The 27,852-nt window shown below is 45.5% G+C and overlaps 1 protein-coding gene across 2 annotated transcripts in view; it reads left to right on the top strand.

Annotated features, from left to right (window-relative positions):
* Nucleotides 1–26,696, top strand: part of Tnpo-sr (transportin 3) — a 45,207-nt gene extending 18,511 nt beyond the window's left edge. Inside the window, exons 11-25 of one of the 2 annotated variants that reach the window (XM_077674205.1) lie at nucleotides 89–151; nucleotides 1,373–1,519; nucleotides 3,674–3,781; nucleotides 4,520–4,617; nucleotides 5,218–5,357; nucleotides 6,804–6,995; nucleotides 11,214–11,305; nucleotides 11,480–11,562; nucleotides 13,968–14,169; nucleotides 15,274–15,390; nucleotides 16,899–16,993; nucleotides 18,981–19,137; nucleotides 22,008–22,172; nucleotides 23,041–23,153; nucleotides 26,501–26,696. In XM_077674205.1, coding sequence (XP_077530331.1) covers nucleotides 89–151; nucleotides 1,373–1,519; nucleotides 3,674–3,781; nucleotides 4,520–4,617; nucleotides 5,218–5,357; nucleotides 6,804–6,995; nucleotides 11,214–11,305; nucleotides 11,480–11,562; nucleotides 13,968–14,169; nucleotides 15,274–15,390; nucleotides 16,899–16,993; nucleotides 18,981–19,137; nucleotides 22,008–22,172; nucleotides 23,041–23,153; nucleotides 26,501–26,561 — 1,833 coding nt within the window. In that variant the 3' untranslated portion in view covers nucleotides 26,562–26,696. Of the gene's footprint in view, nucleotides 1–88; nucleotides 152–1,372; nucleotides 1,520–3,673; nucleotides 3,782–4,519; nucleotides 4,618–5,217; nucleotides 5,358–6,803; nucleotides 6,996–11,213; nucleotides 11,306–11,479; nucleotides 11,563–13,967; nucleotides 14,170–15,273; nucleotides 15,391–16,898; nucleotides 16,994–18,980; nucleotides 19,138–22,004; nucleotides 22,173–23,040; nucleotides 23,154–26,500 lie in introns of both variants that reach the window. The other variant, XM_077674204.1, reaches the window with a different exon arrangement.
* Nucleotides 26,697–27,852: the final 1,156 nt, after the last annotated feature.

Raw genomic sequence — 27,852 nt, forward strand, 5'->3', positions numbered from 1 at the left:
TGGTCACTTTTGTGCTAATCTGTATCAGACCTTGACCGATAAATCACAAGCTGTCTCTTCTTTTTCTAATTTTTGTTTCTTTCCTTAGGGTCTTGGAGACCCACGGTGCCTGGATTTGCTTCTGACCTGCGTTGGCCACTATGACTACGAGGTGAGTGGCTCATGTTGCAAACGAGTGGGATTAACAAGCATTGCGGTTAGCAGAGTAGATTCTGGAGCCTATTTTATTTTTCGTTTCAGAAAGTAGAGGTTGGAGATGAAACTTCCTTGCCTCCGTACTTGGTCTGCTGAGATATGATGTGGTTTGTGTCTAGAGAGAGAGAAAAAAAAAATAGTTTAATTTATTTTTTGATGCACATGGTGTTGCAACAAAATTGTCTTTGAACAGATTTCATTGATAGAGGCACTGAATCCTTTCCAGTCAGGTTTTGCATGAAAGTCTCAATTTATGGTCTATTTTGTATAACACAGGCCACACCAGTGCCCTGGTTTCAGTTTTCGCCTGTAAGAGAGAGAGAGAGAGAGAGAGAGAAAATTTCTACGCTGAAAGCTCAAAAAGGCTTCTTCTGCACCCACAAACAAAAACAATGTCTTATTAGAAGGGCAACACAGTTGCCCACGTTTTTGCAGAAAAAGTGCAGTGGCCATGGTATTTGACCTTTGTTCAAAGTTTGACAGGAATCAAGCCAGCTGTGTTGTCAAAATATTTTTTAAAGACATAACACGTTGTATGGGCTAGTACAGTTGATTCCTGTTAAGGTCGTGGGAAATGAATTCTTCTTGTTTCCAGGTTGCGAGTAGTTTCATACTAATATACACTAGAGGGAAATCTAGTGCAAGTGTTAGTGGGCCACATTTCAGTGAGTGTGCCGTCATGTATCACAGGGACGCGTTTCATTGCTACGTGGCATGCCTCACCAACAAACCAAAAAGTTGCCTGTGGCTGTGAAAAAAATATATATATTATCGTAAAAAAATTATTTAAAGTTGTCAATTTTATTTACCGATGCAATAGTGAAGCTCCCAAACATTTATTTGTCATAGCTCCCTTTAGAAGCTTCGTGCAAGACAAAAAAGAAAGAAACAATGTTGCCCTTTTTGGTTGCTTTTGGTTTTAGGATTGAAAAGAAGCTGTGTGGCTAGCCAAGACGAGTTGAAGAGGATAGTTGCTAGCTTCTATGGCGGTGTCCACAACGGCACACGACTGCAGTGACCAGTTTCCCTCTAGTGTATATTAGCATGAAACTCTGTGCCAGGCATAAGCACTGATATATGTCATGCGCCATTGTTCTTTTCTGCGGGGAGTTGAATGTCTCGGAAGCGAGCTGTTTGGCGGTACGGTGACCGCTGTGGTGTATGTGTGTGTGGCCAGGTGGCGGAGATCACGTTCAACTTGTGGTACCGGCTGTCGGAGGCCCTGTACAAGGAGAGCAATGACGTGCTGAACGCCCTGTTTGGCCGCTACATCCAGATGCTCATCGTGGCCCTCTGCCGGCACTGCCAGTTGGACCCCGACAAGGTGGGCATCTCTGCGTTTACCTCGACACCCTCTTCTAGGCGCCCCACAGGGTCCCTCACGGGGGAAGAACAAGACAGGAGTGGAAAAGACGCTTCCTAGGGCGGCTAGATAGCGTCAAAAGCACTTGGCCTAGCTTGAGCTAGTGGCATCTGTTGTGGGAGAAAAAACGCTGTGGCTGCCGGGATCAGCATTCCGCTGTGCAGCCATGCGCTGCACAGGAGGTATGCGTTTTCTGCAGCAATCACTGCCTCCGAAGAACTCGCTCTGACTGCCTGTGAAAAACACACACTTAATAAACAGGGTAACACGTAACACTTTAACAAAAGTGACAATGCATCTGCTAAACATAACCGCATAAAAAAAAAATACTTCCCTCACAGCTCTGCTGGGCCCACACAGCTCCGTCTGCCACACTGGTCACCGAGTGCTTGTAGGCCAATATGGTGTCCCCCCTGCACTGATATGGACCCGCCCTCAACCTCCAAAAAGAAGCAAAACACAGGCTAATGTCGCAGACTCCAGGGTAGGTCGGGTTAGACGTGTAGAGAGAGAGGGCACGATGAGAGCCAGTGGTCCGTTCTTTGCCGTCTGTTTCTTTTTATTGTGAATTTTTCCTTGCCCTCAGCCAAAGCCAGTTTGTCGTGGCAATGGAGGGAGGGAAAATTAAAAAAAATACGAAGTGTTTGTCGCCGCTTGAGCCAAGCAAGCGTTGATTCAGCAGGACTGCCTATGCAAGCACACACCGTACGCCAGCCGCCGCATCGTGCATTTCCAGGCACGCGCAAAAAAATGCTCCGCTAAGAATAGGTGAGATTATCAATTGCCAGCCCAGAACTTCTGTTTTCCACTGCTGCGGCAAAAAAATGGCACTAGTGTCACAGGACTAACTCCCGGTTTGGGTCCCTATACACCCTGCCTCGTCGACACACCCTCTCGTTTAGCAAGGGGCTGAGGGAGTGAAAAGGGGTAGTTATAATGTGGTTGTAATGTTAGGCATAACTATAACTGGTGCAATTGCTATGCAAGTATAATGCAGATGTAATTATGACAGGCGTAATCGTAATGTCGTTTCACCTTCACTCTGGTTTTGGGCTCTCATTTCTTGAATCCCCTGTGTGCTGACAATGAAAATCACTTGTGTTGTGCTAGCAGGTGCTGTTGAATCTTGTGCTGGTAAGGCGACATGTGCACCTTGCCTTTGAGTTTCTCTAATCTTGATAAGGAGATGATAATTGCGAAATCAGCCGTAACTGTCGGGCAGGCTGACACACGGCCCCTGGTTGAGGTGCTTGGTATGGGCTTGCAGAGTCTAAATTCAGGCAGCCCGTGTAAGTGCCACATCAGGATAATCTCTCTTGCTCGCAATTTTTAATGCGGAAGCATTAGATGACTTAATAGGTTGAAAAAGTGGTGTTGCATTGGTGTGGCGGACAAAGTGACATTAATCAAAATGGCTGGCCATCATTTAAAGAACATAAAAAGCAGGTCAAAGGATGCTGGGATTGACACCAAATTTCTCGGAGAAGCTTCTGTAAACAAAGTCAACTAACGGAGTTGAAAATTTAAATTTTGGCTTGGATTGGAATCGAATCAGGGGTTTCCAATACCGTTACAGCTTGTTGGTACTAGCTGGGTGGACCTAGTGGATGCGTTGACGCCTTAGACTTGGGTCTGTATTTTTGAAACATGTTCTAAGGTCTACGTGACTAATTTTGAGCATGCTAATTGCAGAAGCAACAGTTAAGTAAGTAGCAAAACCCATCTCCGCTAAATGTTCACCAAATTTGAGTTTACTTACAAATACGGGCTCCATGCGAAACTTCCGCTGAGAGCCAGCCACACTGTAGCTGGCACTGCCGAGTCCAAGAACGCGGATTCAAGGACACAGGTTTGGTCCCGGCCGTGGCAGCAGCTTTTTTGATGGAGATGAAAAGTGAGAACGCCTGTGGGTTCGAGATTTGAGCACACCTCATGAACAATTCCCAGGTGGTCAGAATTAATCCAGGGGAGCCCTCCACTACAGCGCGCCTCATCGCCTGCGTTGCGTCGGCGCGTTAAAAACCCCACCATCAATTGTTGATGCGTTTACTGGTGTGCAAGAGAGGCCAGGCGGTGTCGTAATACTCTCGTTTCTCCACAACCACCACCTTGCAGGAAGGGGTGCCCAGTGAGAGAGACGATTTTGGCGACTTTCGGAACCGAGTCGCTGAACTCATCAAGGACGTCGTTTACCTGGTGGGCTCTGCAAACTGCTTTCAGCAGGTGAGTCAACGTGAGGGGTGTGTTTTATCCTTCTTTTAAGAAAGTTGTTTTGATGGGTACATAGACAACGACCACTCTGTTGTCATGCTTTTTCTTTTGGTTTGCGAATTGGCAGCATGTGTGGGGGAGGCATCGTAAGTGATGGGGAAGGTGGCCTTGCAACTTTTGTGTCGGATGAGCTGTTTTGAAGGTGTCAAAACTGTGTCTTAGTGCGGCAAACACTTTGGAGAATTACCGTATGAACTTGAATATAGGTCAAGTCCCCCTTTTTTTCCTTAAGAGTACACGAAAGTCGCCACTCGTCATATTGTCACGGAGCTACTAGTACTATTTACTAGTAGTATTTACTAGTGGTCTTTGGATAGTTTGGAGAAGGGCCACTAGGGAAATCTATCTACCATTAGAGAGAAGGGCCATCCAGAGGGCACTCACAAGGGAAGAAGATATGGGTAGGCGTTTCGAAGGTTCTCCACCAGGTGTGCAAAAAAATAAAATTAAATGTAAAGCCTGAGGTATGAAAGTGCGCATGCATGCACAGCCTAGCAAAGTACATTACTGTTTCTTGATATCACGAACGTATGAGGTACGTCAAGCTCTGTGACACTTGTGAAGTCACAGCATGAAGTGTATCAAACAAGCTTGTAAGTTGTTGCTTTTCTTATTGGTGACACAAGCGACGGGGAGCTCACGTCTGCAACCAGTGTCTTTTCCTCCTGGCCGTTCCTCATTTCTTGGCAGATGTTTGAGAACCTGAAGAACCAGGGTCCGCAGGCCACTTGGGAGGTCACTGAGGCCACCCTGTTCGCCATGGCTGCTGTCGCCAAGAATGTCGTGCCGTAGGTGACGTTTTGTGCATACGTGCCTGTGCTGCCGTGCGAGCAACTAAAACCGCTTGTCAACTTTTGCTGTCGCTGCATTGAGAGGTTTGGACGTCCGCAGATAGACTTGTATTTCACAACCTGAGTACTATAGCTTAAGATGCAAAAGCTGAAAATTGCAAATAGTTACAGCACTGCGTTCTGCAGAATTGGACGGAAAATGTGCGGACACAGTTGTGTCTATGCGCTGAGTGTACAGGCTAGTTTTCTATTTTCATTACTCTTGGGCAACGTGAGAACATGTGTAGTAGCTGGTTTGGAGTGAACTGCAAAACAACCTCGTTGCATTTCCGAGCGCTTTGGTTGGATTGGGAGCTGTGTTACACCAAGGGATGGGCAGTTTTCTGAGTTCAAGGATGAATTTTTCGTTTCCGCGATACTGGGAATGGCGGAATGCATGGTTAAGCGTGACCAGCAGGTGTAATGATGTGTCGTGAAATTGTGGCACACTTTGACTGCAATAATCCACAGAACGAGAGCCTACATTCAAAGTGTGCAACATATTACATTGAGGTTTGAATGCTGTGTGTTTCATCCTTGCTGTCTGCCTCATTTCAGGGAGGAGAACGAGACGGTTCCCGAGGTGGTGGAGGCCATTTTGAAGCTTCCCGCTGAAACGCACCTGGCTGTACGGCACACGAGCATCCAGCTGCTTGGGGAGCTGTGCGAGTGGATCGACAAGCATCCCCAGTACTTGGGTGGGTACTTTTACTCTGCTCAAAGGGCCCTGCAACTGGGAGCATCAAGGGGCCCTGCAACTGGGAGCAGAACGGAAAGGTCTCTGGGAAGTCTCTTCTGGGAGCCGATCGGGAACTTATCAGAAGAAAAAAAAAATATTTGCATGCATTCAAAATAGATCATTACGTGTCGTTGGTAGCAGCATGCTCCAACAATTTGTCAAAGTCAAAAGAGACAAGCATTGAGAAGCGAAATCGTGAATTTTGTTAAGTGACTATTCGACTGTATAACACCTCCAGTAATCTAAAGCTGGAAGGTAAGATAGTCACATAGTCAAGAACGATCCGAGGTTCTTTTAGAAAATAAAGTTTATTTGAGCGAACCTGTGCTTAGCACTAAACAATAAGAAAAGCATAAACGCATAAATAAAAGTGACAAACACATTGAAGCGGTGCCAAATCAAATGTTGTGCAATTGGTTTTCACACATTTACCTGGGAGTGCAGTCTTTTTCCTTAACATCCAGTTATATTGAGAACATTGTCAATCCAACAAGATCGGTCTTGGTGAGTGTGGAATAGAATACACTCTTTCCTATCAAGCGAGATTTGGGTGCAGCCTAATGCTGAAAGGAGCAAATGGATATCCCACTTCTAGTGCTGGATAAGATAACCCTTAGAAACTAGATGCTGGCAACGAAACGAAACGATTCACTGAGCATGGTTTGCTCCTTTATAATAAAGAGAAAAGTGTGGTCTGCCATCTGCGAACATTGCTGCGAACATTTCTTCAAATATCTGATTGCGCCTGCTGTCTTGTAAACAAACCTACTTTTATGGTGAAAGCCTAAAGCGCCTCGTTCTGGGAAAAGCAGTCATTGTTGTCTGGTCAAGAAAATGTCCGCTGCAGTAAAGAGTAAAAAGGGAGTTAAAGAAAGAGTTAAAAAAAGAGTAATCATGCATGATACGGTGGGATTTGAACCGTGGTCTGCACAGTAGTAGTCCAGTGCTCTACCAACTGTGCTATCTCCACTCATTCTTTCTTCGTGTTTCATACCTATTTAAGCAATTGGCCGGGAATCAGGAGCTTTGAGGGGCTAATGTGCTTGCTTCATAAAATTTGCAAAACTGTAGATTGGAGACCTAAATATTATAAAATAGTGCATGCCTCATGACACCTGAACATGATGGCACAGGAGTAAAACAGCTGGAAACTAGCAGAGCAGAACCTTGATTCTAGGGAAGCTGTGGTGCATGCCTCAGCTTTGCCATACGACAAAGAAGTGTGAGTGAAGAAAGAGATGCAAATACGGTGTGGCAGTAGAGAAGTCTTTAAGGAGTTGTATGTACCACGCTTTCGCCTTCAAGGCACATGTGCAGATTTAAGTTCCCCAAGAATTTTTTTCCGTTATGATGTCGACCTTTCGTTAACCGTTGCCACCATTGTCCCTTTCTTTCTTTGCTGCAGACCCCGTGCTGACCTTCCTGCTGCAAGCCCTGCAGACGCCCAGCCTGTCGAGCGTCGCGGCCGCCTCCCTGCAGAACGTCTGCTCCACCTGCCGGGGGCAGATGGTGGTGCACTTCCCCGCCCTGCTGCACATTGTGAGCGTCATGGACACCCTCTGCCTCTCCACCAGTGCCGCCCTGGGGCTGCTCAAGGGTACGCACGCACTCACACTTCACGTCATCATTGTCTGGGGAGTGGAGGTGGGGAGGACTTCTTTCACTCTTTGGCAAAAAGGAGAAAGAAAAAAAGAGCGCTATCACCAAAACCCTTTGATGCCCAGTGTTGCTCAGGAACAACTCAAACAATATTTTTTTCTCTCACACTTTGTGTTTTTTTTTTTTCGGCATTTAACACCATCTGTTGACAGCAAAGGTTCTCGGACCTTCAAAAGTTAAAAAAAGAGAGGGCAGCATGTACTTCTGTGGACTAAAAAAAAGTCATGTTTATGCGTGTCAACACGCATAAATCCCAGGGGCTCAATGGGCTAGTGACAGGTAAGCAAAACTGTGCAATTCCGTTGTTAATACAAATGATAGCAATACAAACTTTGCGTAATTGTCTTCACGTGAACCATCAATCGTGCTGATTAAGGTAGCTTCCTTGTTCAACCGATATAAGGGAGCCAGTGTGTTTCCCAGTGCCCAGTGGGTCCCAGTGTTTGCACCAGTGAACCAAATTTTTTTCTTATTCTTACTTCATATTTGTGATGTCGGAAGTTCTTTTAGATCATAAAAATAATTTCACAATCCCAAGCGAAAAATTAAAGTTTTGGGCTTCGAAGGGTTAACAGATGTGTGGCAGAAGTTTACGCAATTCGAGTCCGCAGAAAATGTATTTGAGAACTTTTTGGACACTGTTGGACCTAGGCAGGTAGACAACTTACGGACCGGAGTTGTAACGAATTTTCTTAATGCGGAATCAAAGTCCAAGAACATTTCATTGCCGAGAGAGATTGAATGCATGGTCATCTATACGTGTATTCAGCGGGGACCCGATAACATTTATTGCCGCAGTAATTTACAAGTCTTGGGATTTCATTATCGTGGGGTTGGCCTGTACTCCCAAACCTGCCGAACAACATGTTCTGAAGGAGAAAAATCTGCATGCTGTGGTACCGGTAATGGGGCTAACTTGCACAGTTTGGTTGCGGCTGTCCGCATGCGAGTTTACGAAAATTTTGACAAGGGAGCAAAAAAGTGTTTTGTTCTTGTCTCTTTTTTTCGTTAATAATGGGAACAGTTTGTTTATGCGGAGTAATCTACCTTGTATAAGAACATATAATAACTCAGTCTTCTCATTTCTTACACCTTCTGCACTTTGGATAATACCTGTAGCTTGTTGTTGACGCAGAAGTTGCGAAAGCATACTCTAAGTTCCATTGTGCTTTTAGTTGGGGTTCAATATCTGGCCGTAATTTCAAAGTGAGTGTGTTGTTAAAGGGGCACTGAAGGCAACCAGCAAGTTGGTTTCAGTTGAAAGTCTGTCCTCCCCATAGCCATTTTAGCATTGATTCGGTGCCGAAAGATGCCTTAATTGCTAAGAAATTGCCAATCAAATGCTGATCAAAGGTGACGCAAACAACGACTGCAGCCACTGTTTGCATCATGATAAACCGCAAGCAAGCGAAGCAGTGGTGATGCACAATGGTATAAAAGCAACCGAATACAACACTGCCATGAACCGAGCAGGTTGGTCAGTTTCAGTCTATAAGTCGTGCTTTCCTGATCTCCCATGTCCTTTGCAGCTCCAGACCACTAAGCAAAATGTTCCTTTATCTGACCCGTGATCAGCATAGATGCTTTGTTGAAGAACAACATGCTGTCCTTTTGAAGCCCTGTGAATGTTGGCGCCGAACCAACTGCTCGTGCGTAGCTTCCATGCTTCCTCGAAAAGCGATACCGCCGCCCCAAAAATGGACGAGTAGCGCCACCCAGTGGCAGCCAGGAAAGGTGTTGCGCTCGCCAGACAATTTAAGCATTTCCGGTGCAAGTTGCGCGGTACAGCCAGTGGGGGCGCCACCAGTCCACGTTTTCGCTATTTTCCGCCTTATTTAAAAAAAAAAAAAAACCTACGCGGAAGGGTGGTATGTTTGTGTTCTTGGTGAGCTAATCGATCGATCTAGAGCAACTTTTATTTTGACCTTTAACATTTTCGTGACCGCGCCTATTCCCATCAATAGTATGCTATCGATGTACAAGTTCAAATTTTGGCCCGCTCCGAGTGCTCCTGCACCGCTAACTCCATCCAAACGGTAAGGGAGAAAGTATTTTATCAGTTTTGCTTTTGAGTTTCGTTTTTCGCCGCGAGGGGATTTTTAAATGTCCTTCGCCGGCGGGAAGACGAGCTCACGTGGTTGCAGTTATGGCGTCACCGCCGCTCGCCGATGCTACGCGTTAACGGTGAATTTCTACGGAATTGCGATGTATCTGAGCTTGAATCTGTGCGTGATGGTAGCAGTGCAAACATGGAAGACGACTTCGATTCGTCAGACCTTAGTACGGACAGCGAAAGTGCATCAAGTCCCCCGGACCATCAACAGGGGTGCGCCGCTGAGTTTTGCTTTCTTTTCCGGTCGCTTTATCACGGGCACGCGTGGTTGTAAACAGATCCGGCCCTGTTCTAAAGGCCACAGCTCTTATCTGCAGGGTGTTGACTTTGTTCAGGCGAGACCACTTAGCGCCATGTGCATAGATAGTCGAGTTATCCCCACGAAGACTGCCCAGAGTTGACCTTGGCTTAGCGCTTCGGAGCAGCGCAGTTGTTCGTTGTTTATATTTATATGTTTGTATGTACATAACTTTTGTACTTACAGTGCTCATATTTCCAGTACTGTTCTATAAGCGTTTTTTTTTTGTTTAGAGGGCATATTTCAAATTGTTTTTATGCCTACCATGTGCAAAGTAGCATTAAGGTTATCATCAATTTTTTTCTTTTTGCTGCTTTTTTTTTGTTTTCACAATTTTTTTATAAAATTCGCAATACATCTGTTTGAAATTATTACTGTTGGAAAGCGCCATTCTTCCTCTATCATTTCATAACTTGCACTTTAGCATCCATCATTTTCTGTGGCAAGAAAAAAAATATTTCCTGGGCTACCCAAAATAAACCGATTTTTTTCCATGGTAACGAAAGTGTTAAGTGATCGTCATTAGCACTGAAGAAACCAAGGAAGTGTTTTATGTGAACTGGGGAGCTGGAACTTAAATACTGAGGACAAAATGTATTAAGGGGGGACGGGACACTGGTCTTAAAACAACTTCTTTTAATTTTCAAGCAAACTTTGGGAAACTTGTCAGTCTTGCTGCTTTTTTCCGACCGATTGCAAATATACCATTATTTTTTCATTTGGTCAATTAGCTTTCGAGATAATGAGAGATAATTAGACATTTTTAGTCAAGCAATAGACAAAATAGGGTTGGTGATAAAACTGTAATCTTTACATTTTCCAATTCTATGATGAACCCTGGTGAATGCAATGATCGAAGCAGTTTTTTGATGCATCACCTGGAACTAATTTTACAGCTCATTAAATTTTATTGTTTGAAATGCGACTGAAGATGGTTCCTTGCCGCTGGTGCCTCCAATGTTCAAAGAGCTGTAAAATTAGTTGCAAGCAATGCATCAAAAAACTGCTTCGATTATTGCATTCACCAGGGTTTATAGTATTGAAAAAGGTAATAAAAAAGTAAAGATTACAGTTTTATGACCAATACTATTTTGTATATTGTTCCTCCAAAAATGACTAAGTATCTCTAATTATCTTGGTAAGTAATTGACCAACTGAAAAAATTATGGCATATTTAAAATCAGTGGGGTAAAAAGCAGCAAGACTGACAAGTTTCACAGAGTTTGCTTGAAAAACAAAAGAAGTTGTTTTTAAGACTAGTGTCCCCCCTTAAACGAGTAGCGTGCGATGATGCTTGAGGCCCATAAGCGCTGCCGATGGTTGCAGGTTTGGAAGCTAGCTTAGGGCCATTAATTTAACCTGCAACAGCATTTTTAGAATTTAATCCAAGCAGGCCAGCCCAGGCAAACCAAAACCAAGGAAGTGTACATTTAATTCAGAGGTGAGTGTGGAGGGGGAGTGAAAAAAAAATCGACATCACACAGCTGTTGCAACCTTCAGTGTCAGCTGAAGTTGATTTATAAATCAATTGATCGACATTGTCCCTCAGGCATGTGGCTCCTATGTATTGTTATACAGTTCCCCTCCCCCCTGTGAGTTTGTGTGTCGGGTTTGGGTAGAGGAGCTCATTTTTGCTGTGGCATCCAATGCCATCATGGCAAGTGACCCACTGACAGCCGATGCTGCGGGAATTCTTTTGTCGTTCTTCGCTCGCCTTGAAAGTCGGCACTTTCGTTTGCTTCCAGGGACCGTGCTGGTTCTGGCCAAGATGAGTCCGGAGCAGATCACCGACGGCATGCGGCAGCTGTGCAGGATTCAGACGGAACGTCTGACACAGGTGAGGCACAAGCACTTTCCGACAGGCACTGTCCCCTCTTCCTCTTTCCTCGTATCTGCCTTCTCCTGTGCCTTTCCTGGCCTACATGCCGTATGTGAGGCCAGAAGGAAATCGCCGAGTGCCTTTGTTTTGAATGCGAGCCAATCCTCTTCTTCTTTCTCCCAAATGACGCAGGTAATCAACGCGGAGGACACCAAAGCGGAAGGTAGCAGGAGCGAGCCCATTGTATTTCTCGACAGGCTGGCAGCCATATTTAGGTGGGTATCTTCAGTCAAGGCCTGCTTGTGTGACGGGAGTGCAAAAACTGCCTCATGCCATCTGGGCAAAGTCAACTTGAAGCTGCACAAAGGGGAAAACTACTGTATAATACGGGATATAGGTCAACCCCCTTACCTTGTAGCCAAAAAATGCAAAAAAGATAATTCAATACACGACATCGTTTTATTGACGTATAGCGTCTCAGATTACTCGGCAGGATTGTCTGCAATGTGGTCGGACGATTGCTCGCTGGCTGTCGCTCACACAGCAAGTTGTCCTCTTTGCAGTCCAGGGAATTGCTTATGCAGCACTTCTTAAACATTGACAAGTCCATGCCATCAGGAAGCGAGTGCAAAGCATGGGACACTCATGTACAGACCGTAGCAAGAGCCAATCTGTGGAGGCAGCCAGCAATCATCTTGGGGTATGCATTCGTAGAGACGTCGCACGACACTCGCGTACAAAACTTGCCACTTTGTACAGCAGTACTAGTGCACAGAGCAGTGCTCATGAAACGACGTCTTCCGAGCGTTGCATACCGAGAGCTGCCCCTTCAGCTAACACCAGTAGCGTACACTTCTTTTGGTGACACCGAACTGGCGCAAGGTGGACATTTTGTTGGTTTTCGAAAACGTTTAACTTTTCTTCTAAATGCTCCTGTGAACTGGCACCAAGTGCCTAAACTCATTTTGAGCAAGCAGAAAGTAGCACGCACACATTCACTAACTCAAGAGAAGCAACCAAACGAAGATGGCGGCGCGTCCGATTGATGGTGGTGGCGATGGTGCCTTTGCGGTTTGGATAGGCTCGATGGGCTGCCTGGTTGCCAGATGACAACTAGAATTATGCCAGTGACCACTGTATAGGTCGAGGGGGGCCTTTTCGGCAAGTTTTTGAGCAAAAAATCTCGACCACCTTCCACCTTACATGGTATGCCATTTCAGAGCAGAAAACTTGTACTATTCAAGTGTTTCCTTTGTGTGTGTGTGTACGTGTGCATGCATGCGTGTGTGTGTGTGTGCATGCACACAGTTCCACTTCGTAAATTTTGCTCTGTACGAAGGCGAAATTGATGGACTACAGTGGGGCAGCATTTAGAGGAGGACCAAGCCCTCCTTGGTTAAAATGTCAAATTTATACCCTCTCCCTCCCATTTGTTTGTCATTTTCATCGCCTTCGCCTCTTTGATAATGCTCACTTCTCAGTTACAAAGTCAAATTCGTGCCCGGGCACTGCGAGAAAATGGTTAGACGGATATCGACAGGCCAGAAATGTTCGTATTGCGATGTCTATCCAAGCCATGCCATGTTGTTGTATGATGGTGTGTGTGAGGCGGTGAACAAGCTGTTCAGCTAGAAGGGCTTCCGGGGCTTTTCAGTGCACCTTGTAAGCTGTAGGGTTGAGCGGCGCAATGTAGAATGCAGCAGTGTAATTGGCAATGCACTTCCCGCACCGTCGCCTCCAACCGGTTGATTTCCAGGGCTTGAGGATGACTTATCTTGTATTTCATGCACTTCATTTCCCCACCAGATGCATAGTTTTCTGCAGGTTTAGCACTTTTAATGGTGTTCAGCTTTCCAAAGGGAACTTTCGGTTGTCGGCGAGCAATGGTGTCAATTGCAGTCCCTAGCGAAAAATTTTACGGGCTCTCTCTCCGTTTTGTTGAGTGTTGTGGCTGCACTGGTGAGTCAGCGCATGTGCTAAAGGGGACATTAAGACAAAATATCAGTCTGCCCCCTAAAAACACCGCTTTATCCCAATGGCAGTGATAATGAAGTGGCAAATTATCAGTGCAGTTAACGCTCTGATAATTTGGTGTTTTCTTTATTGTTTCACTGCTGATGTTGAGGACTGCAAAATTTAGACGCAGTGTCTAGAGTGCCGTCCGACAACAATGAAATTTTTAGGACTGAACTGACACGGGCCAGAGCGTCTGCTGATGTGGTGTAGAGTTTACGTCTTAGCTTCCTGTTACTAAGGGCAGTGGTTCGATTCTGGCTCTTGCCTCCTTTATTTTTTTTTTTTACATTTTAAATTTCAATTATAATTTTTATGGCTTTGGTTAGTTTTTGATTTATAATTTTTTTTTCCTGTTTGTTAGGTTATGTGAAGTTAGTTTGCGTCGTATTACGCTAATGGAGACGCAAAGTAGTGCCAGACGTTGCATTTTTTCATCGAAACGCCGGTGGATGTTGCTTTTGTGGAGTGCTTATAGTACCGTCGGACCGCACTCTAGACAGCCAATTAAAAGATTTTTGATGTTTCCTGCATTTTTTTTTTCGGTTAGTTTTTTTCGTGGCTGGAACAAAGCTTAGTGCGTTACTAGAGGCTAGTTCCTTCAAATTGAACACGGTTGTCTTTGGCGTCCATTGCTTCGTGAACTTCCCCCTCTCCCCAACACCAGGAACACGAACGTGAACGTGCCACCCGGCCAGTCCCACCCGTGCCAGCCCGTGGTGGAGGAGGTGTGGCCGGTGCTCTCGCAGGCCTGCCACCGGTACCAGGCGGATGAGAAGGTCACCGAGCAGTGCTGCCGCTGCATCCGCTTTGCTGTGCGCTGCATCGGGCGCCACTCGCACCTCCTCCTCCAGCCGCTCGTCACGCAGGTACTGTGCGAGAAGAGAGGCTTTCATACTTTCTGGAGTCTGAAGAAAACATTCCTTGAGGGGTAGACACTCGCCGGCGGGTATCATCCATGCTATATCTCTTCAACACCATAAAGTTTCATACTGGTATATATTGGTGGTACATACTGGTGTATACTAGCTTCATACTGGTATAGAAAATTGGTACATACTGCAATCGTGCGCCATTATGTCTTCCGCAATAGCAGCGAGGAACGTTCCCTGCCTACTGGCTTGGCTAGCCAGATTTTTGTTCTTAAAACCAAAATCGACAAAAAAAATTTTTTTTTTCTTGTTTGCCTTCCATGAAGCTTCTAAATATTCCCTGAAAAATTGCACCTTTTTGAAGTGCCATTTTTGTAGTAGTTCAACAGCTTTAAATAATCATTTACGAAAATGTTGCGGCTTTTTCGTAGCCACAGGCACCTTTTCAGCCTGTTCATGAGTCATGCCATGGACAAGTGGAACATGCCTATCCGGTACACAACAGCATGCTCCCTGAAATGCCGCTTGCGCAGACATTAGAGCTGGATTTCCCTCTAGTGTATATTAGTATGAAACTTCATATGAAAGTTCATTGCACGGGTATGTGTCGATAAACGAGTTGCAGTCGATGGCGTAGTTTAGTTTCGTGCCTTTCAGCTATACCTGGGGTGGTATTCTCGTAACTGTCCCTTTTGGAAACGTCCCTTTTGAGTCCCTTTTATCGTGACGTACTTCCGGTTAAAGCAATGAGCGTTGGCAGTAGGTTTGTTACGCTTGCGTTACGTCACTTCCGGTTGTTTGCTTTTAGCCAATCAGGGCTCGCCAAAAGGGACACTTTTGAAAGGGACGCAAAAGGGACAAAACTCGAGAATACCGCCCCTGGGCTCTGAGGCCTGCCGCAGGGAAGAGGTGCGGAATAATGTAGGATGGCTCGGGATTCTTTAATGCACGATGAATGCTCGACACACCAGTGCTTTTGGTTCTTGCGTTTCCTTGAGACAAACGGCCCCTGTGGCTGAGCGGGGGACGCATGCTGACAGGTGAAATTGCAGTCACGGAATCAGAAAGCCGCTGACTTTAAACGTCGTTCTCCATTTGCAGATGGTCCAGCTGTACCAAGTCCATCAACACTCGTGCTTCCTGTACCTGGGGAGCATCCTGGTGGATGAGTACGGCTCCGAGACAGGGTGCGTCCAGGGGCTCATCGACATGCTCCAGGTGTGTTTACGTGCACTTGTTTGTTGTTTACTTGTTGGTTTTGTCTGCTCATTTTGTTTATTGTTGCTTTCGGGCACTAAGCCTGCAAAGCAGTAACGGACGTCAATACACTTGAACCTGGCTATGTCAAACAAGTGCTTACGTCGAAACAGTCTGAACATGGCGTTCAAAATTTTTTGTGTCCGTTGTGTTCCTTGCACAGCGAATTATCGATTGTCTTGAGCTGTTTTCTGAACTGCTCTACATACAGATGAACACATCTACAACAAAAAATTTCAGCCTGACCTTACAAGTGAAGTGGTTTTTGTTGTGGAAGCCTAAGGGAGGGGCTTTTTACAACCGAGCAGCTGTTTGAAAATTATTCTGAGCTGCCAGTGTATTTTAAAACATAATCTGTGGCTGCCGAAAAAATTTCTCTGCTTGTCATGTGGCTGCCTGAGAGATGTAATGGGGAAGGTCGATGGGACTCTGTGTCTAACAAAATTCGTCGGCTCAGTGCATTATGCGTCTTCCATTGGTGATTCCAACTGTTGTGGCTTGTCATGTTAATACAAAGCCCTTGTATTATCTCTATTGGCACGACAGAAAGTCTCTCGTTCGTCTTCTGCGCTTTGTTTCAAACAAGAATACTTAGCTACGCGACCATCTTCCAAGCAAGCAACGTGTTGAGCATAGTCAAGTTTTCAGTGAAACTTTCTGTGGTCAATGGACATATCAGTACCTTCTGGTGTACCTATTCACGTCAAAGCAAATAATTCTCTTACCAGTCACCATTGCTAGGTGCCAGTCCCTTTTTTTGTTGTTTTCTTTGCAACGATTCAATATCAGAGATAGGTAACTATAAATCTGCAGGCATAATCTAGCTTGCTCATTGATGATGTTGCTGTATCTGCATTTTGGATATTGTTTTTTTTTTTTTTTTAATTTGAAAACAGCCCGAGTAAATTTTAGAGGTTGTAGGTTATAATAACCCATGTTGGGTCACAGCTCGAGTATTATCTATCTGGGATCCCATGCAAACAGAAAAGTCGTACAAACAGCTTTCATGTATTGAAAAAAAAAAACGGCTTTTTGGTACATTTAGGAGACGGGACTCGTTAGTCTGACTAATGCCGGAAAATAGTATCTGTACCCTTGAAGTTTGCGCGAACATCATTTGAATTGCCAGGTAAATGAAAAGGAATCTCTGGAAAGCCAATTTCACCACGGTGCAAGTGTCGTGGTCACACTTTTCAGTTGGCTCATATATATTTTCAAGCTTCAGATTCTTTTTCTTTTTCTTTTTTTGAGCTGTACCAGATTTCGGGTAGTGATAGTTGGCTGACACACTTCACTTTTTCTTATTGGGCCTTTGTTTGTATTTGTGCATATTTTTTACGGCATGTTCCCCCTGCTGTTAGGGGCCAGCGCATTGGCCTGCAGTGTTTTGAATTAAATGGAGGAAGAAATAAATGAATGAGAGTAATGCCCACCTTGATTCCCTTCTTTCGTCTCTGCGACCGACGCAGGCCTTCTGCGGCCCCACGTTCAGGCTGCTGGCGAACGCCGACGCTCTGCGAAACCACCCCGACACAGTCGACGACCTCTTCCGGCTCTGCACGAGGTCTGTGTTGCCTGCCTTTTGTTTTCATCTGATCCCCCCTAGTGTTCAAACCTGCTGTATTAACTGGAACGTACCAAAATTATGTACCAAAGACTCTCTGCATCTCCTCTTCCGCTTGAAATGCGGGCAGAACTACTAAAACGCTGCTTGGTAGGGGTGGGGACCAAATCGGTGCGGTACTTAAACACGGTCGTTTTCAACTCTCTGTTTAGCATACTTCAAGCTAATGAGGTCATTGAACCTTGGTAGGGTTATTGCTTTATGGTAGTGGGCATACGTGCTACAATATGCTATAAGCAATTTGCATTACACTTGTTTTACGGCCATTTTTACGTACTCGTTCTGGATGCTTGACACTACAGAAGTGATGGCGTTGCATTATTTACTTCAAAAACTGCATTTCCTAATTATATACGGTTGTGAGTGAGATGAAGCCTGCTGTGGTCAGAAAGTTGTCTTAGCGGTAAAATGTGGTACAATTTGTTTTGAAATGCGTTTACTAGACTGTGAGTCAAAGCCATTTTCTGGGGCGATATTATTGCGCCAAAGGCACTTGGCAATTTGTATCATCTATTGCGCCGCCCGAGTGCATTCGTAACATTCAAAATTCAATTCAATTTATACAGTGCACTTCAGCCCAAGACTTTTTACAGTTCATATTGTATCGAAATTTGTATCGGTTGTGACTAATTTTGTTCTGTTTGTTGTCGTGCCTGCTAATAAAAGGAGTTCCTGACATCTGAAGAAAAGAACCATGCCAGTATCTGCTACGCATTCATTCCAATTCTGATGTGCATACAATCCCCACCCCCCACTTTCTTTTCTACTTGAAATGGTACTTTCCAATGTGTATTTGTCTCCACATGATGTTTCTCCAATTTCGCAAAGTTACAAATGAAGAGCAGGTAATAATTACAGCCACAGAGGATGTTCAGTCATTGACAAATGAAACGGTGACCAGGAAAATATGAACCAGAACACACACACATAGCGCAATTTCTTTCCATTCAAGTCATATTGGCACGTGGCCTAATTAATTACTGTAACAAGGGTGGGAAATGCGGCTTTCCCAGTTATATACCAATAGCACACCATTATTGGACCTTCGCAAACAGTATTTCTCGATATTGCATGTTCTGGCCTATATTTTGATGTTCACATTTCATTTCCCCTTGACTGTACATGTTTGATAGAATTTAAGCTGACTTCAAAGATGAAAAGATCACATTATCGCCTTTAAAACTGTGAAGCCAAATTACCTAGAATAATTAACAAGACTGGTCCTTCCTTCCCACCTTTTTTTTTTGTGTGCGTGAAAAGAATAGTTAACTCAGTAGGTAAACAATTCAGCATCTCTGGTGAATGGATGGCACGCAAAGTGGCCCGATGGCTGGCAGAATGAGAAACAGGTTCTTCAAATTGATGACAAATTTCCCAGTTAATCTCCCGTACGCGAAGTTGTGAAATTGGGTTGGGAAGAAAATTGGGTAAATTGGTATCTGGGCCAATTGGTATGATGGGCTGGGCTGGACAGTGAGACAAGACACGTGTCTCAAACACCACCACAGCTCGGTGACTTGAGCAGTTGAATGCACTGCGGCGCCTTCGACTTGAAAATGCGTCTCAGAGTCACGTAGCTCACACTGCAAGAGTAATCTAAGCATGCTAATTATAGAAGTAGCAATTTTAAGAAGCAGCAAATTCTGTTCCCTCTTCGTGTCCCCTTTGTTTGGCAACGCGAATGCGGGCATGCGCCGAGGCATTGTAATGGATCGAAGGAGAAACAGAGACGAAGTGAAAGGGATGATGGTAATAGTAATGAGAGGACACGTTCGGTGATTGCACACTAGTGTGTGTTTGCACTCACTACGTCTGATGAGGTGTCCTCGTAATGTTTCCCCTCTGCCCTTTGCCTGCTTCGCACCTGTTTCGTCCTCTGTCAGGAAAGCTGAGCGAGCGTGTTCTAAACCTGCCCTTCCCACCACAGGTACATCCAGAGGATGCCCGTGGTGTTTCTGAAGAATCCGGCGCTGTCCGGCATCATCCAGTGTGCCCTGGCGGCGTGCCCGCTGGACCACAGGGAAGCCAACACGTCGGTCATGAAGTTCCTCTGCGACCTGGTCCACTGCGGACGCGGCAAGAAGGTACTGGGCGACACTTCAGGAGATTCTCAGACTTTCCACTCCACACCCGTGGTACAGTGAAACCTCTGTTACAAAAGATAGACACTTGGTTATGAGAGGCATTTAAATGGAACTGGTTTCGTTAGTTTTCCCATGTTCGCCGCGTTTGCAACATCGCGTAGGAGGGACCTTAGTTACGAGAGACTTGTTCCCCGGGTCCCTTGCGTGTCTCTTGCTGTAAAGAAGTGTAACAAGACAGCCGATCACGTTCGAACTTTATGGGTGACGTGCCGGGAGCGGCGTCACGGCCGTGGCCATACAGGCTGAAGGTCCTAAACTGTACTCAATTTAACGCGCTAGCATATAGACTCGTTGAGGGATTTTTCGTGGGCACTAGGTGTCCGCTGCTGTTGTGGCCCTTAGCCGATCTAACCAAGTGTCCATGGAAAGACGTCACCACTACCAACAGGAAACAGTGGCAGTTTCAGTCAAAAGCAAGCGCCTTTAGACGACAGCAACTGGTGCTATTAAACTGCATTTGGCCAGTTCTGGTGAACGAGTTTACTGTTTCGAGGAAGAGAATCCCACCCACTGCATACTCAGATGCTGTGTAGACATAGTGGCTGTGGCGGTCTCCCCTTACGCACGTAGTTAATTATTGTAAGCCAGGCAGCATTAGCTGGTTGGATGTGGAAGAAAAGAGGAGTGGGCATAAAAAGCACTCTTCTGTACTTCGTCAAAAACGTGTTAAAATACATCATTGTATTAATTAGTTTGGTGGGGGGGGGGTTCTCCAGCACTGTTTATTATAGTGGCTAAAGCATTGCTTGATGCATTTAACTTGGAATTCAACGAGATGATGCATGCGAATAAAAAAAAATTGAAGGGGGCGAGGGGGGAAGGGGGGGGGGGGAGTTGCCAGCGCAGTTCAGCATGCTCAGATTGAGACTTGGCTCAGCTTCAGCTATGCTGCATGGCCATATCAAACTGGCAACTTGGTTGCCGGGTTAGGTCAGTGGTTAGCGCCCTTGACTGCCGCTCTGGCGAGACCCGTGTTCAAATCCCACACGAACCCAAACATGTCTGTTTATTTTGTCTTTGCAGCGACGGCCTGTTTGGTACCGCTCTTGTTGATGCTGATGACGACTACGGTCACTTTTTGCATTCGATGAGACACCTAAGGCTTTCGCCCTAATAGTGCCATCTTGGGTTTTGTGAATTCAGGCTTTAAGCATAGCGTGATTACCGATTTCCTTCGTGTTTGTCCAGGCGGAGGGCTTTGTGCAGCCATTCACTACAGTGATATTTCGTTTCAAGATACGTACAAGCCCCGCACTTGTGGTGTGATGCAAAACATTAATTAAACTTGTTGATGTGCCATGGCCCACCTCCAAACCGACCTAAAAGATAACAAACTGCCCCTGTTTATGAAAATATGGTGCAGCATTGAGCTAAGAGGACACATTACACTAAAAAAATTATGAGTAATAAGAAAAAAAAATGCTGCATTGCTAGGGCTCGAACCCAGGGCATTTGTTCCGAAACCCAAGATTTTTCCCCTTAGCTACTGAGGTAGGCAGGGGCAGAAATTTTTTTAGCACAGTTGAACCTCGTTATAACGAACACTGATATAGCGAATTATTGGCTGTAGCAGACTAAATACGATCTTTGGTTGGTCACGGTTTATTTCAGCGACACTTATTCTATTATAACGAAACTGAAACCGTGACGGTTGCGCGATATCAGATATAACGAAGAAATATTTGACCAGGAGGCTGAAAAGCTAACTGGAAAAGCCTCCCGTAGGCCTAAACTGCAGGAGAAGTATAAAGGCTCTTTTGTTCATGGACACTGTGGAAAACTTCATCCTGCTCAGTGCTGTGAGTATTGTGCAATATCGTGGGGTTCTTTGGGGCGACCTAGCCAGTACTCCGGCGTAGGCCACCACGCTAGCTCCTGGCGTGTCAACCACGCTAGCTCCCGGCGTGTCAACCACGCAGGCTTCCGAGCCTACGGCAGCCCAGCAAGGTTCGCCGATACGAGAACACAGTAGACAGTAGTGCCGAAGCACAGCCATTTAATGGGGGAATCCCAAAGCATGCAAGCACAAGGTTCGACGGCGTTCACGAATCACGCCGTCCGGGTCGTGACCGCGAACGGGAGGCAGGCACTCACGGCGTGCGACAAACTGTTCCCGCCTGAGATACCTGTATCCGCCGACATCGCCGCGCTGTTCAGCCGATCTTGCCCCGACCGGGCCTCCGGTGAGACTCTCTCCGTCTTCCACATGCACACGTTTGTGTCGCCCGCGCGCCTATGCCTCGCGCGGACCGGTGGTGCCATCTCTCGGGGGTTGCCGATGAACCATGGAGCGCCGAACTGGTTTCAGCGCAAAGCGTCTCTCCCGAAGCGCGCGCCGGTTTGGGATCGCGAGCCGCGGTTCTCCACGATTCCCACAGTATCCACCAGACGAAGATCACATCCTTCATCAAATAAATAAGGATGCAGTCTTGCTTTGTCAAGCGAACTCTGTTCTGTTGTGATTTCACATACTCATGTTCAGGTTCATTGAGCTCGAAATGCAACGAGGAAAAAGGGAAAGCATAAAAAAATGCATTTTTGTATCAAGTCTTTTTGCGCGAGTCAGATTGTCGATTTGTTATAGCTGATTTTTACCTATCGGTTGTAACGAACTAATCTGCTGTCCCAATACTTCTTCGTTATAACAAGGTCCGACTGTAGTTGCAAAGAAGAGTAGAAGGGGTGTTCAAAGTGAAGCCGCAGGTGGCGCACAGGAAATGCCGGGCTTGTACCCACCAGGGAGCGGAATCTCGTTTCACAATCACCAGTGCCGTTCTGTCGTTGTTTCCCCCTCCCCTTCCTCCCAGGAGGCCCCCGACTTTGCAGAGCGCCACTCGCTGGTGGGGGCGCTGCTGTCGAGCCACGGCCAGACCATTGTCACCACCCTGGTGCAGTCGTCCATCTTCTGCCTGCCCACCTCGCTGCTGCACGAGGTGGCCGAGGTGCTCTTCGAGATGATCGAGTTCGACCGACAGGTGAGGGGCGCCCTGTGCGGAAGTTCTTCTGGAAGCGCTCTCTGTTCTGGCTGGCCTTGCGCCAGAAAAAGTCATAGTCGTCGTTGTCATCACCATCACCATCATCATTCATTTTTGAATCAAAGTGGTTTTACCTGTGCTGTAGCAGGTGTCATGTGAAGGATCTAAAGATGCAAAAGTGCGAGGAAGGGAAGAGGAGCGGATATGGGTTGAAAATGCAAACAGAGCTAAACTTCATAATCATGGTGGTAATAATAATAATTGTTGAATTCTTTTTTTTTCCCCCGAGGACAAAGCAGTGAGGGCACATGATGGCAAAAAGACCATGATGGGGAAAAATAGTGGTGATTAGACGTGCTCTGTGTGTATTCTAATGTAAATAGGGTTGTTTTCTTCTAAGAAAGGCATTGTAGTCGTGACAGTAATAGTAATATAAAAGAGAGAGAGAGAGAATAGACATGTACTCGAGCAAACGGTGGTGGTTGGGCCATCACTCGGTGTAGTGGGTTGGCCTCAGTCGAGGTACCCTTACTACAATAATAATGATAATGATATTAATAATAAACCTGACAGAAGTTAATAAATTTCCAGTGTTTCTGGTTGTAAATGGGCAAACTTCTTTCCCTTATCAAAGCCATGTTCAAAGTCGACAGTTGATCAGCTTTTGTAGAGAAAGGGGGTAGACGGAAGCAACTTGCCGTCCCATCTTTTTCTCTCCCTCTTTCTTTCTTTCAGAATGAGAGAAAATACCAAAAAAAGAACTTTGTTGGGGGAGAAAAAGCCTGTCTGGGAATGATCTGGCTCCAGTGCTCTTGGGACCAGTAACTACCCTACAAGCCTTTGCTCCTTTGCTCTCTCTTTTTCACAGGCACTGTCAACGTGGCTGGAGAATGCCCTGAAGCTCCTGCCCACACACAGCAGCGGTGGGGCCGTCACGGCTACGCCAGCGCAGCTGCAGGAGTTCCTGTCGACAGTCACCAGGTGCGTACCATATTTTCGCAATTCTAACAACCCCCGATTCTTAGCACCCTCCCCTACTTTCAGGAAAAATTTTTAACTTTGAAAAAGAGTTTGCATGTGAATCTGAGCACCCTCTTTTCTAAGCAACCATCGCAAGGTGGATTTGAGACGCATGGAAGTGCGCCTAAGTTGATTCTGGGGCCAAGTAGTAATTTATGAAGTTTGAGATTACAAACCACTTCAACGGAACAGAAGACAACTTGTTGGGGCCATAGAGTTTCGTACTATAACAACTAGAGAGGAATCTGGCGCTGTGATCGTCCGCCGCGAGGGGTGTGATGGGTAGTTCTGGATTCGGATTGGCACTCGATGGCTTGTGGAAGCTACTGTGGATTGAATCGTGCAGTCAGTTTCGTTTTTATTTTGGGCTTGCATGAACATATTTGCCTGTGTTGGAAGAAGCGTTCAATAATACGTTTCTCCTTGAACTGAATGCTACACGCGCGCTTATGCCCCCCTCAGTGGAAATGTTTTACAACCAGAGTTGTGAATCGGGTGGGTCACCAATTCGTTGCCGGCACAGCGAGCACAAAAACACAAATGACGGTGCTGGATGCGGCAAAGTTGCCTGCGAGTTAGGTGTTGCGGCACTGCTCATTCGGAAGAGCAGTGTATTTTCGAAGCCAAAGACGGTTGCGAACGGCTTAGAATAGGCACGTTTTTCGTGCGAACCCTGGCTCCTACGGCGTAGACTGGCAGCTGATAGGAACACAGCTTGATGAATGTGACTAATTCAGGCAAGAATAAATTCTTCAAAGGTAATTGGTTTCTTTTTTTTTTAGGAGCCCAAAACTTTTCTTAGTATTAAAAACTACAAGCGCCGAAAGCTTTACAAGTAGTTTTTAAAGAAGTCCGCGCGTGTCCTGCTGTAGTTGACGGTGAATGGCAAACCTACTCCAGAAACCTCCTCGACTCCGCGTCTGCTTTTCATTTTAACGCGCCTTTTTTATTTCGTATGAAACCGGTGTTTTGGTCGCTAACTTTCTTGTTTGTCAAGTAATTTGTAAACAGCGAACCGGGCAATAAGAGTTTTTTTTTTTTTTGGTCAAAAACACAATTGGCGCAGCCATAGACCTGTTTTGATCCATGCAATCTGGTTCCAGAACTACCCATCATTCCCATCGAAGCGTATGCACCGCCTCGGAGTTCGCGTGGACACTACCGCCAGTTTCCCCTCTAGTTATTATTGTATGAAACTTTATGGTTGGGGCTGCTGAGAGCGGCAGCCTAAGCCGCAGAACAAACTCGAATGGTAGTGAGGGTGGCTGAGGATCAGACGTAAGTGGTCTGTTCACTGTCTGTACTTAGTTTTCTTTTCAGTGTTTGGCAAATAAAACTTAATTCCTTGCGCTCGTCTTGTGGAGATACGGCCGCCAAAAAAGTGGCGGGATTGAGGGGGGGGTTAGGTTTTTCTAATCTTAGCACCCCCCCCCCCCTCACTTTGGGCGTTGTTGTGATAGTGGAAAAAAGGGGGTGCTTAGAATAGAGTAAATGCGGTATAATATCCGCTACCACTCAACTGCGGTACTTTCCTCAGATCCGAAGGGAATGTTACGCCCCAGCCAACTTACTGTTCTAACCAAGCGTTGCGCGTGCCTCCAGAAGAAGATTTGTGTGAGAAGCATGTGGTACAGTGAAAGGGTTCGGTGTCCCCCTCCCACTCTCGACTACATGCAGGTCACAAAAGGCGCGAGAGAAAACACCAAGGCTATTTCAGGCGTTACCACCTCGCCACTTCAGCACATTGTTAGCAACAGAACAAGTGTTGGCCTAGTACCGTATTTATTCGATTTAAGGCGGTCACGATTATTAGGCGAGGCTGCAGTTTGGAGAGCCAAACGAAAAAAAAAAGCATATTTATGAGGTTCGAATATAAGGCGGGGTACGTCGTACTTTGAGACTACGGATTCTGGGAAAAAAAAAAAAAACGTGTCTTATTAAGTAAAGCTGTATGGTAATTCACAGTGATCAAATGTAGCGCAGCAAAAACGCACGGGGCGGAAAGAATACACACAGACGAGCGCTAACTTCCAACTGATTCTTTATTCACATGACGGCAAATATATGTGCTTAGCCTTAGCAGGAACAATAAATAAATAATGTCAAAATGCTTGGCGCGTGCTGGGTGCATTCGCTCTTTCTTTGCCGGTATTTTTATTTTTGTTTTCCTCTTCATTGTTCCTGCTAAGGCTAAGCATAATATTTGCCATCATGCGAATAAAGAATCAGTTGGAAGTTAGCGCTCGTCTGTGTGTATTCTTTCCGCCCCGTGCGTTTCTGCTGCGCTACATTTGATCACTCGTCTTATACCCCTGCTACACTAATGTCCAAATGTCATTTGAACCAAATGTCATTTGAACCAAATGTCAAATGGGTTGCTTCGAATGCCATTCAGAATCCACCGTGCTACACTACAATTTCGATGCCATTTGAAAGCTTTCACAACTGTTCACTGTGCTGTAGTGGCGCTGTCGTTGCCCCAGTCCGTTTTCTGTACACTAATACAACAATCAAACTTAGGGGCAGTCCGAGGCAGTAAAATGATATCAAATTAGAAGAGACACCAGTTTTGACTCTAAATATGGCTGCCTTGCGTTGTTTTTGTTTGTGTTTTTTGCAACTGACCCACTGGTTTTGAGAGTATGAAAATTAAATATGTTGATTTCGTATTTTAAGTAAATAAACAGTGAACAAAGTTTCACAAACAACAATATTTTGTTTGTTTTACGTACGAAAGTATTATATTTTTTATTGCCGATCGAAGACGCTGCGTCCTAGAGTGCTGGAAATGGCATTTGAAATCTCCAATGTCTCTCTCGGTGCTCATTTGGCTCGAATGTCATTTGAGCCAAATGGCATTTGAAAACCTAGTGTAGCAGCACAACTTGGCATTTGAGTCAAATGACATTTGGTTCAAATGACATTTGGACCCTAGTGTAGCAGGGGTATTATATTCGAATAAATACGGTATGTCTGGCGCCAACGTCATAACATGTGACAAGTGAACAAAATGGCACGCGAGTAAAGCAGGTGCACACCAGCTACTGGGAACTCTGATTCTTGGCTATCCGTGGCATGACGCGTTGCCAATCCACCTGTCGGAAGTAATTCGCACCAAAAACTAAGAAACAAAACCAAAGAAATAGACGCAAACACAATGTTACAGTACAGAAGTCTTTGGCAAGTATCGCCAAGGGAAGCCATAACTCTTTTGCCTTCAGAGCATGTAAGCAGACTGAAGTACCGTGAGGAACTTTTTTAACAAGGGCTTTCATTTTCGCCTTCCTCTCTTTTTATGTTTTTTGCAGTGCCGAGCACATGAGGAGCATTTCCACATCCCTACGCGACTTCTCAAGGCTGTACCGATGAGTGCGGCTGCTGTGTCGGATCTTCTGCTTGGACAAACTGCGTTGTTGTGGAACAGTGTCATCTTTGGGTTCTCTCTTTTTTTAGTTATTATTATTATTATTTCTTCACGCAGCGCTGCTTCAACATGATGTCGCAAACTCTTTTCTGTTCTTTTATCGCGTGAGGAAGACGTGTGGGAAAAGCCACGCAAAGTGTCAATGTACATTGTTGACTTTTTTTTTTTTTTTTCCTTTTTTCCCCCCTTTCTCTTGTTATTGTCATGACTGTCCTAATTAAGAAGCTCTTAAAGTATTGGATTCTACTCTTTTTTTTTTTTTTTTTTGGAAGTAACATTACACGTTGAACCGGTAAACTTCTAAACTTGAGCTGCATTTGGTCCCATACTTTTTTTCCCTGCTTTTAACATCCCCTCTGCTGGAATGTGTTTCGAGCTCATTTTGGTGTCTCAGTAACCATTACTGTCGACAGCGAGAAAACTTTTCGGGCTCTTGTCGGATTGTTTCCTGTGTCCTGGCTTCAGCCCTGGCTGTTTGTTACCTCTGGCGTACGAGTTTCTCGGGAAGCCCAACCTTCCAGTCGAGCCTCAAAGACGTTTTTGCAAGATCCCGAGCCTGTTTGCACTTTTTCGCACTTTACTTTGCGCACTGTCATCTCCGTCGGTCTCGTGACATCTCTGTCGGTCACCTGTTATGACTGCCGCACCAAGTCTGCTGCTTCTTCTCCCTCGCATGTGGCTGTTTTCGCTGAATGCATTTTCGGCGTATCTGCACATGGACAGGAGAACTTTGTGAACCTTCTCCATCAGTTTGTGAAGTTTTGAAATTGAGTTCCTTGCGGTTTAAATGTAACACCTTACTGGATTGGTTGTGACCGACCGATTACGTGCATTTAACCACGGAGAAATAGAATGTACCGTGTGGGACAGAGAGTTGCAGGTTTCTGCTGTCTGAAGTAAATCTGGTGTTAGGCAAATAGGGGATGAAGAGAGTGCTACTTTTGTTAAAACGGCGAACTGTTTTAGAATAACTGTTGAGTCGTGCTGTGTGTAAGATGTGCTTTATACGACGGTGCTGAAAGACGCTCTTGATTTTTTAGAATGTGGTTAAAGATGGAAGGCACTCCCGGAAATTGTGCTCTGTTGACTGTTTAAATCGCTTGGAACGTTGAATGGACTGTACGGAAATGTTGATAGTTTGTACGGAAGAATTTGGTGATGAAGTGGTTGTTGACATGTGGAAGGCGTTAGTGACAGGTTTTGGAAGATGTAGTATTAAAAACTTCGTTGGCTGCC

The sequence above is a fragment of the Haemaphysalis longicornis genome, unplaced genomic scaffold (genome assembly GCF_048455015.1).
Source record: "Haemaphysalis longicornis isolate Haplotype H1 unplaced genomic scaffold, Haemaphysalis longicornis Haplotype H1 scaffold_6, whole genome shotgun sequence".
Lineage (NCBI taxonomy): Eukaryota > Metazoa > Arthropoda > Arachnida > Ixodida > Ixodidae > Haemaphysalis > Haemaphysalis longicornis.